The 18912-nt window shown below is 38.4% G+C and overlaps 1 protein-coding gene across 2 annotated transcripts in view; it reads right to left on the bottom strand.

Annotated features, from left to right (window-relative positions):
* LOC142343130 (dmX-like protein 1) overlaps nucleotides 1-18912 on the bottom strand; it is a 76300-nt gene that overhangs the window by 14329 nt on the left and 43059 nt on the right. For both annotated transcript variants that reach the window (XM_075394820.1, XM_075394828.1), the window contains 5 exons: nucleotides 14903-15553; nucleotides 9480-11566; nucleotides 8222-9019; nucleotides 5229-5434; nucleotides 2165-2521 (listed from right to left, as the gene is read on the bottom strand). In XM_075394820.1, the coding sequence (XP_075250935.1) occupies nucleotides 2165-2521; nucleotides 5229-5434; nucleotides 8222-9019; nucleotides 9480-11566; nucleotides 14903-15553 (4099 nt within the window). The remainder of the gene's footprint in view (nucleotides 1-2164; nucleotides 2522-5228; nucleotides 5435-8221; nucleotides 9020-9479; nucleotides 11567-14902; nucleotides 15554-18912) is intronic.

Genomic DNA, 18912 nt, shown 5'->3' with positions numbered 1-18912 from the left:
ATAAAAAAAATTTCTGCTTGTACTATAATTCTTTTTTAAGGACAGTCTACGCAAACCAAATAATATCTGAATTACTTGAACATACCCGGCAGATTGCCGGAAAATAGCCGCCGTTGATTCCAATAAGCACGATTGGGATTGAAAGAATAGAAGATATTGAAAAAAAAAAGATTTTTGTACAAAAACATTTTTTAAGTCCGATTTATTTTGATGGCATTTCGTAGTTGAAGATAACGTACTTCTGTTTCTTAGAGAGAGGCTACAGGGGCTACTATCAATACCAATAAGCATTAGAGATGGTAACTAAGACTTATAGTAACGACGTTCAAATAGCGGGCATCTAAAATTGGGCTTTATGGGTTTATCCCGTTTCTACTTCTGACTTCAATTTTTTATACTGACTCTGTTCATTTTGAATTGCTTTGCTGAGCAACTGATGTTCAAAATCACTTTTAGCAGAATGAGAGAAGAGAGAAACTAGTCTAGAGAAGTCAAAAAGATATCACGCAAAATGTTGAAAAAGCGGCAAAATGAGGTAAAGCGAAAAATTTTTTTATTCGACGAAGTAAAAAAAAAATAGGAGCGCTATAATAGCCGGCTGAGAAGATGAGGCGGCTATTAAAAAACAAAGTTACAGATAGCCTGAACTTTTACAGCACCCAAAACATTTGAGAATAACCAACAAAAATTGGACGAATCCTTCTCAATTAACTGGAGCTGGCCGTTAGCTCATGATAGATAACTCATAACGGATAACTCATGATGGGTAATTCATATGGGATAATTCAGGATGGATAACTCATAACGGATAACTCATGATGGATAACTCATGATGGATAACTCATGATGGATAATTCCTGCTTATAGCTTATGATGGATAACTAATGATGGATAACTCATGACGGATAACTCGTGATGGAAACCCATGATAGGAAACTCATGTTGCACATAACCGACTAGCGTCGGGCGAATTGCCCTCAAACGACCGGCGAGTGGTTCTCTTTGTCAGTATCTAGCCACGATTTAGTGAGACTAGCCTTAGCTTTAAGGGGGCGTGAGGTGGTCACAGCGGGGGGCTCCATAGCTGACGGGGGGGGGGGGGGGGGGGGGAGGCTGAGGGTGAGGGCAACGGTTGAAGGGGTGTCTTTGGCTGCACGGGGCCCTTACGGTCTGAGTGATGTGCAGGGGTGGGGATTTGGGGGGGGGGGGGGGGTGAAGTGACGGGGTTGATGGCGGGAGGGGTGGGCAACCTCTAAGAACCGCCCTTCACACCATAAGTATAAGTCTCCAAAACAGTTTCTGTGAATCGCATGCTTGGAGACTAGTGAGCTGAAAGGCTCTAAGAGCACTAAATGTCCACTGGGCGCTACCTCTTTATCCCGTTTCTGAGGACGAAAAGTCTAATGAGTCAGACGAAAAATCGGTCAAGCAAAAATTTGCATTAAAAAGACCAACATGACTAATATAATTGCTACAAACTTCATTTGAGAGCAATTAACAACTCATTGTGGCTTATTCATGATGGATAAGCTCATCATGGGTAACTCATTGTTGATAACTCAAGGTGGATAACAGGTCTTATTGTGTAAGAGAGGAACCGGCAAAGAGAGGGGTCAGCGAGTATTAATTCAAGCTTCCTGAAGTTTATGAGAAAAGTACACTCAGACTAGCTAACAATAAGAGAATAGTACAAATGCATTGAGTCTTCAAATGTTAACGGTCTGTACCGTTTCTGAGGACGAAAAGTCAAACCGATCAGATGAAAGCTATAATTAAGCAAAAAAATTACATATTACCAACAGGACCTAAATAACTGTTGCAAACGGCGCAAGAAAAAATGCTGTCAATCAGCTGCTTTAATTGCTGATAAAAAAAGTCGCAGAGATTTAAAATCTTTGCACGCACGAAGCAACATAAGTACTCTTCTTTATTACTTTTAGCTAAAATTATTACTCGTGTGTAAAAGCTCTTGAGTTGAAGCTCAGCACTAACTGTGCTAACAAAAAACGCGCTTCTCTATCTGTTCTTGAAGTAATTTTGTTTTTTTTTCTCTACGTTCGCCTAAAGCCACCGTTAAATCGTTAAATGTACAGTACTTATTTTCCATTTCCTTGAAGTTCCTATCAAGATTTTCAAAATAATCCTACCGACATTAAGTACTCACTTGAAGGGCGTAGCGTCAGGGTGGAACAGATCATTGGCTGTTGGTCTTCCACTTCTAACATTGCTGCCACTTGTCAAACTGCTATTCGAATAGTAGTCGTTCTCTCCCAATGTCAAACCACTGCCCTCTGTTGTAGTCCTTCCAGCAACTGGGATGAAATTCTCCGGAGGTCCGTTGCTCGCCATCAAGCTGAGCTGTGTATGTGCTACATTCTGCCACTGAGTAAGAGTGTTTCTGAGGTTCTGCAAAGTGGGTGAGTGTAATGCAAGTTCAGACAGCTCCAATCCCATCTCGAGAATGAAGCTGTTTATTGTGTCCAACACTGATGTAATGATTGCAAACCGCATTATGCACCAACTGTAAACAAAACTTAAATCAGTTAAACATAACCGACTAACGTCGGGCGAATTGCTCTCAAACGACCGGCGAGCAGTTGGCTTTGTCAGTAGCTAGCTACGTTTGTGAGGCTAGCTTTAGCTTAATTGAAGGGGCGTGAGTTGCGCGCAGCGGGGGGGCTGATGGGGGCAACGGGGCCCTTGCAGCCTGAACGATGTGCAGGGGTGTAGATTAGGGGGGGGGGTGGTGTGAGTGAGGGGCTGATGGCGGGAGGGGTGGGCAACCTCTAAGAACCGCCCTTCACACCATAAGTATAAGTCTCCAAAACAGTTTCTGTGAATCGCATGCTTGGAGACTAGTGGGCTGAAAGGCTTTAAGAGCACTAAATGCCCAGTGGGCGCTACCTGTTTATCCCGTTTTTGAAGACGAAAAGTCAAATGGGTCAGATGAATCGGTCAATCAAAAAATCGCATTAAAAAGACCGACAGTACTAATTTAATTGCTACCAACTTCGTTTGAGAGCAATTAACCATAAACCCACTAATGTCTGACGAATTTCACTCGGACTGGCGAGGCAAACAATTTAAAGGGTGGAATATGCTAGAGAACCTCTTCTGGTATAAAAGTTTCTGCCTTGGGAGGGGTTTGAACTCTCGACCTCTTGGATAAGAGACCACTACTAGGCTACACGGGCATGTGCAATCAACGCTCACAATTGATTCTATTCTCGCTACAGACTTAATTTCTGAATACGCGCAAATCATATAACTCAAAAAATCAAAAAGTCAAAGTCACGGGGTGGAAAAGTCACTGAAAATCGAACGAATGTTCCAGAATAAATGTCTCAAACTTCGTTCGAGGACAATTCCGATAAGTTTTCTCCGAGGCGTTTCCGTAAGTTATCTCCTCTCTGTAACATTGCTCAAATATGCAACCCCTCCCCCAATACTTTTTTTGCGTGTTTGTTTACTGCTGTCGACGACCTCTCTGATTTCGAGCAATAATCAAGGCAATATCAATTATCCTATCACATCTGACGTTCAGATAGAGTTCACAAATTCTAGATCAATTATCAAAGTCAAAGGGCCCATTTTTCAATGGCATTCGTTAAACATACCCGGCAGATTGCCGGAAATAGCCGCCGTTGATTCCAATAAGCATGATTGGGATTGAAATAACAGAAGATATTGAAAAAAAAAGATTTTTGTACAAAAACATTTTTTTAAGTCCGATTTATTTTGATGGCATTTCGTAGTTGAACATACTTCTGTTTCTTAGAGAGAGGCTACAGGGGCTACTATCAATAACAATAAGCATTAGAGAGAGGTAAATAATACTTATAGGAACAACGTTCAAATAGCGGGCATCTAAAATTGGGCTTTATAGGTTTATCCCGTTTCTATTTCTGACTTCAATTTTTTATACTGACTCTGTTCATTTTGAATTGCTTTGCTGAGCAACTGATGTTCAAAATCACTTTTAGCAGAATGAGAGGAGAAACTAGCCTAGAGAAAACAAAAAGATTTCTCGCAAAATGTTGAAAAGGCGGCAAAATGAGGTAAAGCGAAACATTTTTTTATTCGACGAAGTAAAAAAACATAGCAGGACAAGTCCTGACGTACAATTCAAAGAATTTTCATTGACTAAACAGAAAAATTAGACCAAGAATGGACTATGAGTGAATTGATAAAACCATTTTTAAAAAAATCAGATCAAAAAATAAGAAAAAAACAGAAAATCAATGTCACAATGCCGCATGTGATCAAAAAACCACTAGCGAGAAATGAAAATTCATTTGAAACAGAAAACTAGGCCTAGAATGAGCTGTGAATGGATTGGGAAAACCATTTAGAAAAAAATCCGATCCAAAAAATCGAAAAAACAGTAAAAAATTAGAGTGAAATTGCCGCATGTGAACAAAAAACCACTACCGAAAAACCAAATTTTTGTTCAAACACCATTTTCTCACTGTACTTTAAAATTAGAGCAAAAAAATTCACGCCGCAAAACCACTCGCTTTTTCGCTCCGCTTCCTGTTTCGGCGTGACCAAAATCACCACTGCAATTTGACTTCAAAAATCATGAAAATGTGTGAACAGATCTTAAACATAGCCGGCAGATTGCCGGAATAGCTGCGAAATAGACTTGCGTGCCGTAAAATACAGATGGAAAAAGATACAGAAGTGAGTTGATAATAGTTATCGCCGCCGCCTGTAAAACTTACAAGTTTATTTCAAAGGAGGTTGTTTTTGGGTGCAAAAAAAGTTTCCCTGTCGCGTCTCGAACCGCCGATCTCCGGATTAACAGCCAGTCGCCTTAACCACTCGGCTGTCGGACCATACAATCTGTTTTCTTACAATCAATTTTGTTTTAGGAACAGCAATTTAGGTCACGCAGAAAGCGTGAAATCAAGCGCGAAAAAGCCATTTAAGCAGTGACGAGACAGAATGTTCTAGAACAAATGTGAAACGAAAATGAAGCGTCAGAGACGAAACAAAAAAAAACCAAGAGCACCGCAATATAGCTACGCTCAGCTTACAGCTATAAAAAAAAGACAGCGCCCCAATACAATTCAAATTCTTTGAATTGTAAAAAAAATAGGAGCGCTATAATAGCCGGCTGAGAAGATGAGGGCGGCTATTAATTAAAATCTTCAAAAATTTAGGCGGTCATGGGTATCTGCGAAAAGAGTTAAATATATAGGTCAGATGTGTGACATTTCACCCACCTGTAACTGTTCGGATCGGAATGTTCATTGAACAGCTGCTGCTCCCGTTCCTTTGTTCCAATTGATGACCGAAACCCGTAGCCATCATCTTCATCGTTACTGTCGTTGTCTGAGTGGAACCCGTTTTCCACCGTCTGACCTAGGCTCAGATCCGTCTCATCATCTGACTCGTACTGAATGAAATTCATCGTGGAAGGCAAGGAAGGCTGAAAAGACGGCCAGATCAAAACACTCTTTGATTTTGTAACACAAAATTTGGTCGGGAGCAAATAAATACCAAGCATACTTTTTGATTCCCAAAACGTAGTAAACATAGCCAGCAGATTGCCGAATAGCTGCGAAAGAATAGACATGCGTGCCATATAATAGAGATAGAAACAGATACATCTAAATGGGAAAAAAATCGACGCCGCTCAAAAAACTAGGCTAAACATTCAGCGATAAATTAATAAAGCTTGTTAAATTTCATTCCAAAGAAGCCTCTTATTAGGGAACTTTACTGAACATATGATTTCCTTTGACCTTAAACAAATTCAAATTAAACTCAAGTTTTAAACTGAAAAAGTCATTTTATTGAGTGAGGTAAGTCACGTATGATCAAAATCTAATCACGCAAATAACTTAAAAACTTTCGCTAAAGCGAGTGAGAAATGACTTCACGCGCGCAAATGCCCTTAGTGAGAGGAAGAATTCATTCAGAAAATTTGACTTTTTCAGCTTTGCTGTGTGAACAAATGTAAAACGAAAAAAGAGCGTCCGACGACGAAACAAAAAAACATAGCAGGACAAGTCCTGACGTACAAAGAATTTTCATTGACTAAACAGAAAAACTATACTTAGAATGGACTATGAGTGAATTGAGAAAACCATTTTTAAAAAATCAGATCAAAAAAATAAGAAAAAAAAAACAGAAAATCAATGTCAAAAGGCCGCATGTGAACAAAAAAACCACTAGCGAGAAATTAAAATTTTATTCAAACAAAAAATAGGCCTAAATTGAGCTGTGAATGGATTGGGAAAACCATTTAGAAAAAAGCGGATCCAAAAAAAATCGAAAAAACATTAAAAATCAGAGTGAAATTGCCGCATGTGAACAATAAAACCACTACCGAGAAACCGAATTTTTGTTCAAACACCGTTTTCTCACTCTACTTTAAAATAAGAGCAAAAAAATTCACGCCGCAAAACCACTCGCTTTTTCGCTCCGCTTCCTGTTTCGGCGTGACCAAAATCACTACTCCAATTTGACTTCAAAAATCATGAAAATGTGTGAGCAGATCTTTAAAAAAAAATAGCCGGAAGAATTCCGGAAACGACTCGAAGTGGAAATCCACTTAAATGCCCTCCAACTACTCATCACACAAAACGTGCCTCTACTAATTTAGAATTATTTAGGAAACAAAACCGTAACACAAAAATGTGAAAAAAGATCAAATCTATTAAAATATGGTAAGAGATCTGATCAAATTTTGACATAACTTGAGATCCCGAATTAACTATCTCTGCCAAAATTACTTCGTTAACACATCCAGTACCTACTAAAACAACTCATAAGAATTTCTAAAAAAAATACTTGAAGCCAAATCATGAAAAAAATAAGCTCTTACAAACAAGTTTGACTAAAAAACTGGAAAAAGTTTAAATTTAATTACAAATTTTTTAATATTACAAAAGCACCTAAATTCAAAGAAGATTTCTTTCCAGCCAATAGGGTACCCAAATGCTCGCAAGACAATAGGCCAGCCATAATAGGCCAAGAAACTTGTCTAAAGTCCAGAAAAAAAAACGAAAAACTGCAAAACATTAGAAAAATAGTTCCAATTTTAGCCAGTTTACGTCATATTTTTTTTAAAAAAAACTTTATATCGACAAAACTGTAGCCACTGTAAACTAAAAATTGCTCAATAATATGGATCTTTCAGGGCCCATTTGAGGCAGTAAAACAAAACAAAAGTCAAAAATCGCGAAAATTAGCCCAAAAATCATCAAAATACATGAAAAACCACCGAATTAGCATCAAATTCAAATAAATTTCCAGAAACCTTCAAAAGACTTCTAAAAACAGCCTAAAATTTAAAGAAAATCATAACCAAACCTCTTAACTAAAAAAATTTAAAAAAAACTGCTTCAAAATGCCGCACGTGAACAAAAAATTTCGCTCGCATACAGAATTTCTTTTCACACCTCAATTTCTCGCTCTCTAGAAAACAGCGATATGAACAAAAAACAATTCTCTTTTCGCTCCACTCTTCATTTTGTTCAGGAACAAAATCACTCCAAATTTTTTTTCATGTGTTTCATTTCCCGCTTCAAAATTCACTCCAATAAAATTGATTAAAAAAAGGACTTCTCCAATACTCCTCTTCGAGTCGTAAAAAGACAGCGCCCCAATACAACTCAAATTCTTTGAATTGTAAAAAACCAAGAGCACCGCAATTTAGCTACGCTCAGCTTACAGCTTCGCAGCTATAATCAAATAACTCGTTCTATTGTTCTACTTCACTAATTCTTCATTCTTTATATTTAGTTTTTCTATATTTCTTTAAGTACACGATAAACACAAGCAACTAACGCATTGGACAAATAGCTTTCAAACGACCAGCGAGCAGTTGCATTTTGTGGTAGCCAGGTGGGGTTCAGGGATGCTAGCATTATAGTACTAAGTGATTTGTGCACTTAGCGACAAGTAAAGCTCTAACAGAGCCGATCAGTGACTTAAAGCCCTTCGGTTTTAACTACATTATCCGTTTTAAGTCAAATGGTTAGACCGCAAAAATATCCGACGAAAAGTCGATAGTACAAAAAATCGCATAAAGAAAGACCAAGAGGACTAATATAATTGCTATAAAATTTGTTTGAGAGCAATAAAAATTTTATAAATTTCTCAAACTTGTCAGACACAAATTTTAAAGACACAAAATAAAGATAAATCTTTATAAACAAGAAATTGAACAATTTTGATGAAAACAGAAAGGCTCGAATGATGACCTCACCTTTGACAGAATGTAGTCAAATACAGTCATGACAGGCGATGAGAACTTCTCGTACTGATATTTGTTTTCTTCGTTTGTAACCGCTGGCGAGGGAGGTCCGCTTTCTTCACTTCTAATGCTTCCACCGCTTTGACCCAGCACTTTAGAGTTCAAACTGTATCTGTGCTTATTAGCTGCCAGATTAGCCGCACTTTCCTTCCTCGAGGCCGAGGAGTTCTTCATCAAGTTTGCCGCATCGTGAGGTGGAAGCATCACATTGGACGTTTGACTTCTCGTTCTTACGCAACCCCCGGCCACCAATGCAAACATCTGAGTCGAAATTGGGTTCGCAATGACACGTAGCAGCTCATTGGCATCGTTGGTAACAAGAGCGTGAAACAAAATTCCGGTGTACACAATGCAGCAAGATTCGACCAGCAGAATTCTAAGTCTGGATTCGGATCCTGAGTTCCTAAGATGTGCATAATCTGAGAGCAACCTAATAAACAGTTTAACCCCAGGCCAAGCAGATGGTTTCGAAATAATACTATTGGACATTATTCCAGTCTCCGTTTGGTGTCGCTTTGAGGACACCAAAACTGATGCCGTATGGTCCTCGGAATAATTCCGGGTGTATAGCTCCCCAACTTTTGAGGACTGCCCGTTTGTCGCATGGCCGTTCTGGAGAGGCGAGATAGGACTGGGAGAATTAGGATTGGATTTCTTAATTGTGGACATTGACACCTTGTTACTGTCTTGAAGACTTTGGTATATGCACGACGAGAGAGCTCCACACAGATTTCGAAGAGTGATGGCAATCTAAACACATGTTAAGAAAAATAATGTGTTCAAAATGCATTATGATAATGAAACACAAATGGCAGAGGTTGAAAGATAAATTAAAATAAAAATTAGTAACGCATGATCTGCTAAAAAGGACTGCTACGGAACTATTCAAAAAAATACGTCACAATTTTTTTTACAAAAAAGCACGAGAAAGGAAGAATCCAGATATTTTGGGTATGTTAATTACAACTTCGTCGATTAATTTAAGCGTTTAGACAATATATAGGAAAAATTTACATACAGCGTAAGTATGGTTCCCGTAAACATCTTAACTAAATCATAACGACCAAAACAATAGTACAACGTTGAGTATTCAATTTGAATTTTGCTTCTAGAAATAGTCTAGAAATAAAATTTTGCTATATGTTGTCGAAACGCTCAAATTATTCGACTAAGTTGTGATCAACATGTCCAAAACATAGCTCGCTCTGACCTTAAGTGACGCTTGACTCTGAGGCGGAGTTGTGTAGCTGGTCAATGTTTTCACCAAATCTTGGCAGAATTTCTCCAAAGAATTGAATGGGTTCACAACAACCGTCTGAATAGGTGCCAGACAGGCCGAGATAAGAGGCAACGAATTTGGGAAGGGCAAGGGCGAAAGAATCTGTTTCTTGGAATAATTTTGTTGCAGCTCTTGGAGCAAAAGGATCAACTCCATTCTAACACAGGACAAACCACCCCCATTACATCCATATAGACTTGAGTACCCAAGTAGTAAGTTTAACAATGATTCGTTATGACGTAACCAAGCTTTTCGCAATATCGCCTTGGCTAATTTCTTTTCAACATCTAATTGGAACAGGTAACTTGTCTGTTCTACAGGAGATAGGCAATCTTCCATCGTATTCGCTTCGAAATATTCCTCGTCACTGTTATCTATCCGCAGTTCCGCCTTATGATTGCATAAAACATCGAGTAAAGCACCAATTTTCTCCAACCAAACTCTGAAGTAAGCTCTCAGATGACTTTCGTCGCAATCAATCGCCATTGCCAACGTCCTCAACTCTTCCACAAAAATTTTCAGACACGCCTCTTGCTTTAGATAAATTGAAAATAGGTCTTCGGTTCGATGTTGGTCCATCACGCTTGCAGGCTGAACTTTCTGTTCAGTTTCGAAAACTGTATCTCGTTTGTTATCAGCAACCGGAGGGTCGTCTAAATCCTCGCACTCGACCTTAAGAACATCGTCGAGATCCAAATCCAAATTTAAGTCCAGATTATCAAATCCGTTATTTAGAGCCACCGGAGCTCCCCAGTTAAGCATTCCGGATTCTGTGGCGGATTTATTTGTCCCTGTAATTCCTCCTCCAAACCCCCAGTCAAAATCTTCCGCTCTTTCCACCTTGGGCTCTTCTGTGGGTTTGTCTATAGTTCCTGACCTGAGCATATCTCTTTTTCTGTTGATCTGGTTAACGTCCAGGGAAGAATTGAGGTCCAAATCATCTTTCCTAACCGGCGGTAAGATAGTCAGAACCTCCAGAGCTAACAACGGACATCCATTTGTAAAATGATCGGTTGCAGTTTTGAAAAAGAGTAGGCGTTCATCACGACTCACTTCAATAAGGCTGGTAGTTTTCTCGCCCTTGGTGTCTTGCACGCCAGTCATTTGCGTTAACAGCACAGATTGGCCGGCAATTGACCGATCGTTGATTTGCTCAATTTTCAAAATGTGTCTTCTCACAATCATTGGATGTTTTCGAAGGTAGTTGTAAAAGTTGAACACAGATATATTCTGACCTGAGTCACTTGTACAAGATTCAACAAGCGCACAAAGCGCACTGCTGAATTCGCGTAACCACCAGTGAGAGATACATTTCAGAAATGGGTTTTTGAATTCGGGGTTCTGCACGACTGCGCTATCAGAGTTTATAACATGGTCTCTGAGAATCCGCTTGGCACAGTTTGAAAACTCGAGTTCTTCCTCGAACAACCGCGATATCACAATCGCAAGCTGAATATCTTCCAATTTTCGAATGCACACCTGAACTGCGTCTTCAAGCTGTCCCGCAAGTAGGAAAAAAGCAGCCGCATGCTCGAATCTTTGCTTAGAATTGAGAGCAAAAGCGTTTTTCAGAGCAACTCGTTTGTTATCTTCGGTTGTGAAATCTTTAGAGAAAAAGTTGGTCATCTTTTCATCGCCTACACTTTTGAACAGACCTCGCAAGACATTCTTTTTCTGCATAGCAATGTAAAATATTGCAGAATCCATTGGATCTTTCTTAGCTTGAAAGTGTTCACGTGCAACACGTTCAATCAACCGTCGAAGCGTGTTCAAATTTGTAACCCACCATCCAACGCCCATATTTCTCAGTTCCACCCACTTTGAGTTAGGGCGCAAATGAGAGATCATTTGGTCTTCACTTTCACTCAGATGTGCCCAGGCAAACAGTCCAGGGTCCAGAGGAGTGGAGAGCAGGGAATGGCCAGAACCCTTCATTATGAACTGGTGCAGTTTTAAGCCCATCACGAACCTCATACCACAATCGTCAATTGTATCTGTGGTCGTCGTACTATCACTTCCTACATATAGACAAGCACAGTACTTTAGCTATAGAGAATATCAAATAACGGCCATTTGACAAATTTCAATGACTGCTAATCTCAGCAATAAATTTCAAGTTCAACAGAACATTACGTCGTTCACCATACAGCTCTACATTTTGACATAACGAAATTGTGATCCCAAATTGCATTCGAATGATATCCCAGCAATTCACACAGACATACTACTAAGAGAAGCTTCAATTGCTCTCTGTAAAAAAAGCATAGCCGAAAGAATCCGCGAACAGCTCGAAGAGTTGTCTTCACCATAATCTAGTCGTTGACATATCTATCATCTAGTAGACCACGGAGGGAAAAAAGCAATCACATATCAAATATCGGAAAAATTAGCCCAAAAAATTTGAACAAGAACTTAGAAACATAGCCGGCAGACAGCCGAAAAAAAAAGCCGGCGTTGACCCAACTGACCGGCGTTGGGATTGAAACGATTAGAAAAAAAATTAGAGAAAAATTGACAACATAACCATTTAATGGTCAAAAAATGTTCAAATTTCTTCTGCATTTTCAATAGGTTAGATACATATGGTGAATTTTAAATCAGAGAACAATCGGCTGAATACTAATACTAGCAAGTAGTATACTCTAAGCAGCTTCGATATCTTAACGAGTCTTTGAACATTGTCTTAGTTCTGGGGCTTTATTGGTTTATCCCGTTTCTTTTGATTTCGCTTTTTAACTGTAATGTACTCGTAAATTTGCACGATGAATTCTAAATTCCATTCAGTTGAAAAAGGGAGTGAAGTAAGTCAGAAATCAAATGCGAAAGTCATGACTTCTGCTAAATGAAAAACGTGATCAAAAGGTAAAACAAACTTATAAAAAAAAGGCGGGTGCCCAAATAAGCTTTCCAGAAGCCCACGGCGGGTATTGTAAATCAACTAAAAAGGAGAGCGCCTAAATAATAGCTTTCCAGATGCAGACGGCGGTTATTAAAAACAAATTAGTTCTTCGTGCAATCTAAGTACAGAAAGCATAGATACGTTTTCTCTTATGCAATTAGGAAAACCAGATGGCCCATAAAAAACTATGCTGGCTTTATTAAGCTCAAAAATTCTTAAATATTTGAATAATGGGAACAGCAAAAATCCTTCAATTCTTATTCCTCACAAAAGTCACTCCAAACAAAACTACACACAAATTGCCCTTGAGAATCAAGCATCTAATTGAAATCCAATAACTTCAATGAGACAAAACAATGGGCCAAAAATCTCAAAAAAATTGTTAAAGCAAAAAAAATTATTGAACACTAAACTGCTTTCAATTGTTGAAATTGGCTATTGCAACCTTAACATTGTTGCAATAGCCAAATGAAATCTTAAGAAAAATAAAACATAGGATCAAAATTTTGCTTGCATAGAGAAATAATTCAACACCCTCGCTTCCTCGCTCTCGAAAACAGCGGTAGATCAAAATAAACCACTCTCATTTCGCTCCACTTTTCACATTTGTTCAGTAGCCAAACCGTTTCCTGAAACGACTCTAAGTCATCTTCAACTAAAACACAGCCTTTCAAATAACCAGTTTGTACTGGCATACCAAAATAAAGCATAGCAAAGAGCACAACAATCTCAAGTCTAAAAATAATGAGCCAAAAGGCAAACCATCAAAATCGAGAAAATTCAACTTGTTTGACAGTATAATTAGAAATATAAAGGAAAAACTTTGTTTCATGCAAAAGAGGCTACAAAAATTTTTGCAATAAACTGGGCTAGCCATATTCAGCTCATAAACATCGAAATTTTTCTTTTATAAAAGGAAAAACTAAAAATTGGGAATTGTAACAATCTACTCATTTGCTGCCGAAATTGATGGCAAATTGCTTTGTACAAAAAAATCATTTGCTAGAAGATATTGCATACAAGCATTAGGCTTTAATTCAGTTGCCCAACCTAAACCTCCGCAAAATAGTTTAAATACCTTCAAATTAGCATACAACTCCGATTAATAACTAGAAGATTCAATACACCACTAAAACAAACTGAATATTACCACTTTTAGTCTATCTACATTAACATTTACACAGCACTTCAAAACAAAGAAGCTTTAAAAAGCGGTATAAGAACAGAAAATTGCGAACTTTTGAAATTTTTCACATGTACAATTTGCGTTCTTGCAAAAGATTTTATGAACAAAATAAAAACTCTATTCTCTCTTCTCTTCAAACTTGCTCATCGAAAAATTATTCAGTGTCTGAATTTTCGCTTAATTTCCTTTTCTCGCTCACTTTTCACCCAAAAAACCAGGAATTATAAAACCTCTTAAAGTCGTCAAAAAACACACCACTGTTTCATTGAATAATTTGGTTAAAGTTGATAATCAAAGATGCCGACTAGCTAAATTTTTCCCATTTATACTGTGAAGTTCAAAATACTCAGCAAATATTCGCAAAAGGTGGGTCAACCTCTACGAACCGCCCTTCACACCATAAGTATAAGTCTCCAAAACATTTTCTGTGAATCCCATACTTGGAGACTAGTGAGCTGAAAGGCTCGAAGAGCACTTAACGCCCGCTGGGCGCTACCTGTTTATCCCATTTTTGAGGACGAAAAGTCAAAGGGGTCAGACAAAAAATCAGAGTCAAGCGAAAAATCGCATCAAAAAGACCGACAGGACTAATATAATTGCTACAAACTTCGTCTGAGAGCAATTAAAAACGTACACTAACAGGCTAGTAATTCTCTAAGAGAATTAGATAGTTAACTCGCTCGCGCATTATCAAATAATCCCGTTTCAGAGAGGATTCTATTGATCGAAAAACATACACAATAACAAAAGGACCAGATATCAGGTAACAACTTGGTTTAAGGGCAATTAATCTATCCTAATTAGTGGTTGACCCTCATCAATTTTTTTCATGATCTAATAAACGGACAACACAATATGAATCATAATGAAACATCTGGAAAATTGTTGCAGAATATACTTGCCATGAGGAAGCCAGGAGCATTCTGTCAATTATTTTAAAGAAATTTTAAATACCTCCTCGGTACAGATGATTATTTAACAATTGCATTAACTACCTGTATAACCCAGTTAGTGTCCATCTAATATAAAATATCAGTTAGTTCATAGTTAAGATAAACGAGGTGGCAAAAGCAACCAAAGCTTTGCCAGAATATCTAAAAATTGACCTACGAGATCTAATGAATTATTTATCGAAGTTGGAAGACATTTTTGAAAGCAGAAAATGGGTGAAAATTTTTCCCATTATCTTTGCGCTCATCACCAGTAGTTCAAATAATTAGAAGGCATTAAAATATCTGGCATTAAGTATCCAAACTAAAGCAGACAAACCTTGCGCAAGATTGGATGAATCGGTACTCATTGAGGAGACAACTTGAGCGACAGCCAGTAAATGCATCTGATCCACCCTTGACAAATCCGGCAACTGTAATCTGGCTAAGCACTGAGCCAACAACCTCGACTGAGCTGGCCCAAAATAAGTCGGACCGATACTTGACAACGCAGCTGCTACAGCTTCTGGATTAGGAGAGGGCAGAGCTTGTTGTTTAGGTTGACCGTCGGCTTCTAGGGAGAAATCCAGGTCGACTTCAAGGAGAGTATCAATTCCTTTCCCAACGTCTGGAGAACCAAACAGCGCGTCGTACTTATCAGAATGGGCATTCCCATTAACCATGCTATCAGCTGGAAATGACTCGTTCGTGTTGCGAGCTCTGTTCTTTTCGTCAGAAAGCACTGGGTTAGTAGCGGTCGTTGACCTCATAGCGTCCATTTCAATCAACGTGTAAAGAGGCAAAGGTGGAACTGATTCGATGTTACTGGTCAGATTGATGTCCAACCACAGTCCCCCGCCCGAAGTAGATCCCCCATTGTGAATTGTCATTGAACGACTCAGGGTAGCTCGTCTGGTTCTAATGGCGTCCGTTTTCTCGTTCTCCTCCAAGTCACCACATATCACAGCTTTGGCCACAGCTTCTTCGCCAACTAAAAACATCAGTCATTTCATGATTAAGGCTTACATTAGGAGGTGCAACGGTATTAGGCACGATGACTGAAATCCACAAAATTATTTTAAAAAATAAGTCACAACTGCACTAACGAGGTCTGATCTCTTGCGGCCTCCTATAGAAAACAGAAAAGAGCATTTTCATTTTTTTTTTCAGAATTTAAACTTTTACACTTTAATATTGACCATTTGCTCGCTTTAATTTCTTTTCATTGCCGTGAAATAATCTCAAACGTAACAAAATAACCTCGCATGATTTGCTCTCTAACGAATGGAGAGAGGTTGGCTGTCTTAATTGCTAGCTTGAGCCTATGAAACTAACTAGATAAATTCTTAAGGGCGAAAAAAATTCGACTAGCAAGGGGTTCCAATCCTCGAACTCCAGCGTGCTAGACTGAAGCAATAGCGACTCGGCTATCGGGGCCAGTCATATCCTATCTTACAACCGCTTTCATTTAGCAGCAGAATTAATTTCTGAATTAGAGCAGTTTGGGTCACGCAAAATCAAGCAGTCCAACATGAAGAACCACCGGGGAATGTTCTAGAGGAAAAGCCGAAAACGGTCAAGCCGTAATTATGCATAACAAAAGACACGTTTACAAGAATTGCTTCAAACGTCGCTCGAGATTAATTAAGCAATTGTCAGCAAAAAGAAATCCTGCTTGACAGAAGAGACCAGGAAAAAGCAGTCAAACCATAGCCGACAAATAGCCGCCACTGACACGCATCGGGATTTAAACAGAAACATAGCCGGCAGATTGCCGGAATAGCTGCGAAAGAATAGACCTGCGTGCCATATAATAGAGATAGAAACAGATACAGATCTAAATTGAAAAAAAAATCGACGCCGCTTAAAAAAACTAGGCTAAAAAACATTCAGCGATAAATTAGTAAAGCTTGTTAAAATTCAGAAGCCTCTTTCTTATTAGGGAACTTTACTGCACATAGGAGTTCCTTTGACCTTAAACAAATTCAAATTAAACTTAAGTTTTTAAAGTGCAAAAGTCATTTTATTGAGTGAGGTAAGTCACGTATGATCAAAATCTAATCACGCAAATAACCAAAAAACTTTTGCTAAAGCGAGTGAGAAATGACATCACGCCCGCAAATGCCGTTAGTGAGAGGAAGAAGTCATTCAGAAAATTTGACTTTTTCAGCTTTGCTGTGTGAACAAATGTAAAACGAAAACATAGCTGGCAGATTGCCAGAAAATAGCCGCAATAGATTCGTAGATCGGCAGTTTAAAAAAGACAGTAAAAAAGACAGACCAAAAAATTCGTCTTTTCATTGAAGGCTGACCTGTTATATTTTGATTAAAAATCTGTATAAGTTATTGCTGCCTCTATTAGCTGGTCTCAAATAACCTTCATTTAGAGTGACACACACCCATTTGACCTTATCTCTTTGAATTAAAGTATATAAAAGTCAATTTTAAAGTGAGGAAGTCATTTTTGAGAGTGAGGTAAGTCAAGTGTGACCAAAAATTTAATCACGCACATGAACAAAAAAACTCGCTCCACTAAGAGCGAAAAATGACGTCACACATGCAATTCAGTTGAAATTGCATGAACGAATGAACAAAAATTGGCTGTGACGTCATATGGTCGTAACAAAAATCATGACGACGAAATAAAAAAAAACCAAGAGAAGGCCAATAAAAGCCCCAGCTATCGCTGTGCGGCTATTAAAAAGAGCGTCAGACGACGAAACAAAAAAACATAGCAGGACAAGTCCTGACGTACAATTCAAAGAATTTTCATTGACTAAACAGAAAAACTAGACCTAGAATGGACTATGAGTGAATTGAGAAAACCATTTTTAAAAAATCAGATCAAAAAAATAAGAAAAAAAAACAAAAAATCAATGTCAAAATGCCGCATGTGAACAAAAAAAACCACTAGCGAGAAATGAAAGTTTAATTCATACAAAAAACTAGGCCTAGAATGAGCTGTGAATGGATTGAGAAAACCATTTAGAAAAAAATCCTATCCAAAAAATCGAAAAAACAGTAAAAATCAGAGTGAAATTGCCGCATGTGAACAAAAAACCACTACCGAGAAACCGAATTTTTGTTCACCATTTTCGCACTCTACTTTAAAATTAGAGCGAAAAAAATTCACGCCGCAAAACCACTCGCCTTTTCGCTCCATTTCCTGTTTCGGCGTGACCAAAATCACTACTCCAATTTGACTTCAAAAATCATGAAAATGTGTGAACAGATCTTAAAAAAAAGACAGCGCCCCAATACAATTCAAATTCTTTGAATTGTAAAAAACCAAGAGCACCGCAATATAGCTACGCTCAGCTTACAGCTTCGCAGCTATAAAAAGAAACTTGACCTTAAATTTCCCAAAAAACACTTCGCCAATTTTACCTTCAGAAAACATCAAAATGTGTGAAGATGTTCAAGACAGCGCCCCCTCAACAATTCAAATTCTTTAAAAAAAAAGCAGATCTTCTAACCAATAGCCGCTGAGAGGCTGACGGCGGCAATTAATCCACAAAAATTAATCCACAAAGATTTGGAGTTCTCATAACGCAAATGGACAAATCAAATTAATGACTGCACTTATAAGAAGAGTGCGGTGTGATTTGACAGTGTATACAATAGCGCTGAGTGCAACGAGGCAGTCATACTCTCAAATCATTCAGCTCTCTCCTTGTGATGTTTACAAGACAACGAATATTATCTCTACCTATTGTTAAGCACCATAGCCAAGCCTCGAAACGCCGGAAATTTCTATTCTGGCGCTGACCAACTTCTCTTCGAATTGAGGATAGATTTCGTGACTACGCTTCAAGTCACTGAAAATTTCTGGCGTTTTCGAGCAGCATATAGAGGTTATTGGCCACTTTTACTAAAAAAAGCACAAAAATGCCAATTAAATTTTAACAAAGTTGAGAAAATGGCCTAATTTACTAAAAAGTTAAGTTCTTCAGCACAATTTTGGACAGAAAAACTCTAAAAAGTTACCTATTCACCGCGAATTAGGGTGTTCGCGAAAGCTCTTATTCCGCTCGGAAATCTCAAAGTCAAAGAAAAAATGAGCAAACACAACTTACAAAAAAGGTACAGCACCAAAACAATTCGAACTCTCTGGATTGTAGAGAAATAACGCAGCAATGGACGGATCAGAAGATGACGGCTATTAATAACAGAAAAACGTCGATTAAGCTCAATTATATCGAATAATTGTTTGAATTACCTTTGGATAGCAAAGTGTCAGCGCATAGTCCAATTGCGTTCCCCAGATTGAGACACTGAAAGATTTCGACTTCGACCATGTAAGAGAATGTAGATAAGGATTCAATTACATTGTTCTAGACAGTTTGTTAA

The sequence above is a fragment of the Convolutriloba macropyga genome, chromosome 1 (genome assembly GCF_964194025.1).
Source record: "Convolutriloba macropyga chromosome 1, txConMacr16.3, whole genome shotgun sequence".
Classification (NCBI taxonomy): Eukaryota; Metazoa; Xenacoelomorpha; order Acoela; family Convolutidae; genus Convolutriloba; species Convolutriloba macropyga.
This window is presented reverse-complemented; position numbering and strand designations above follow the sequence as displayed.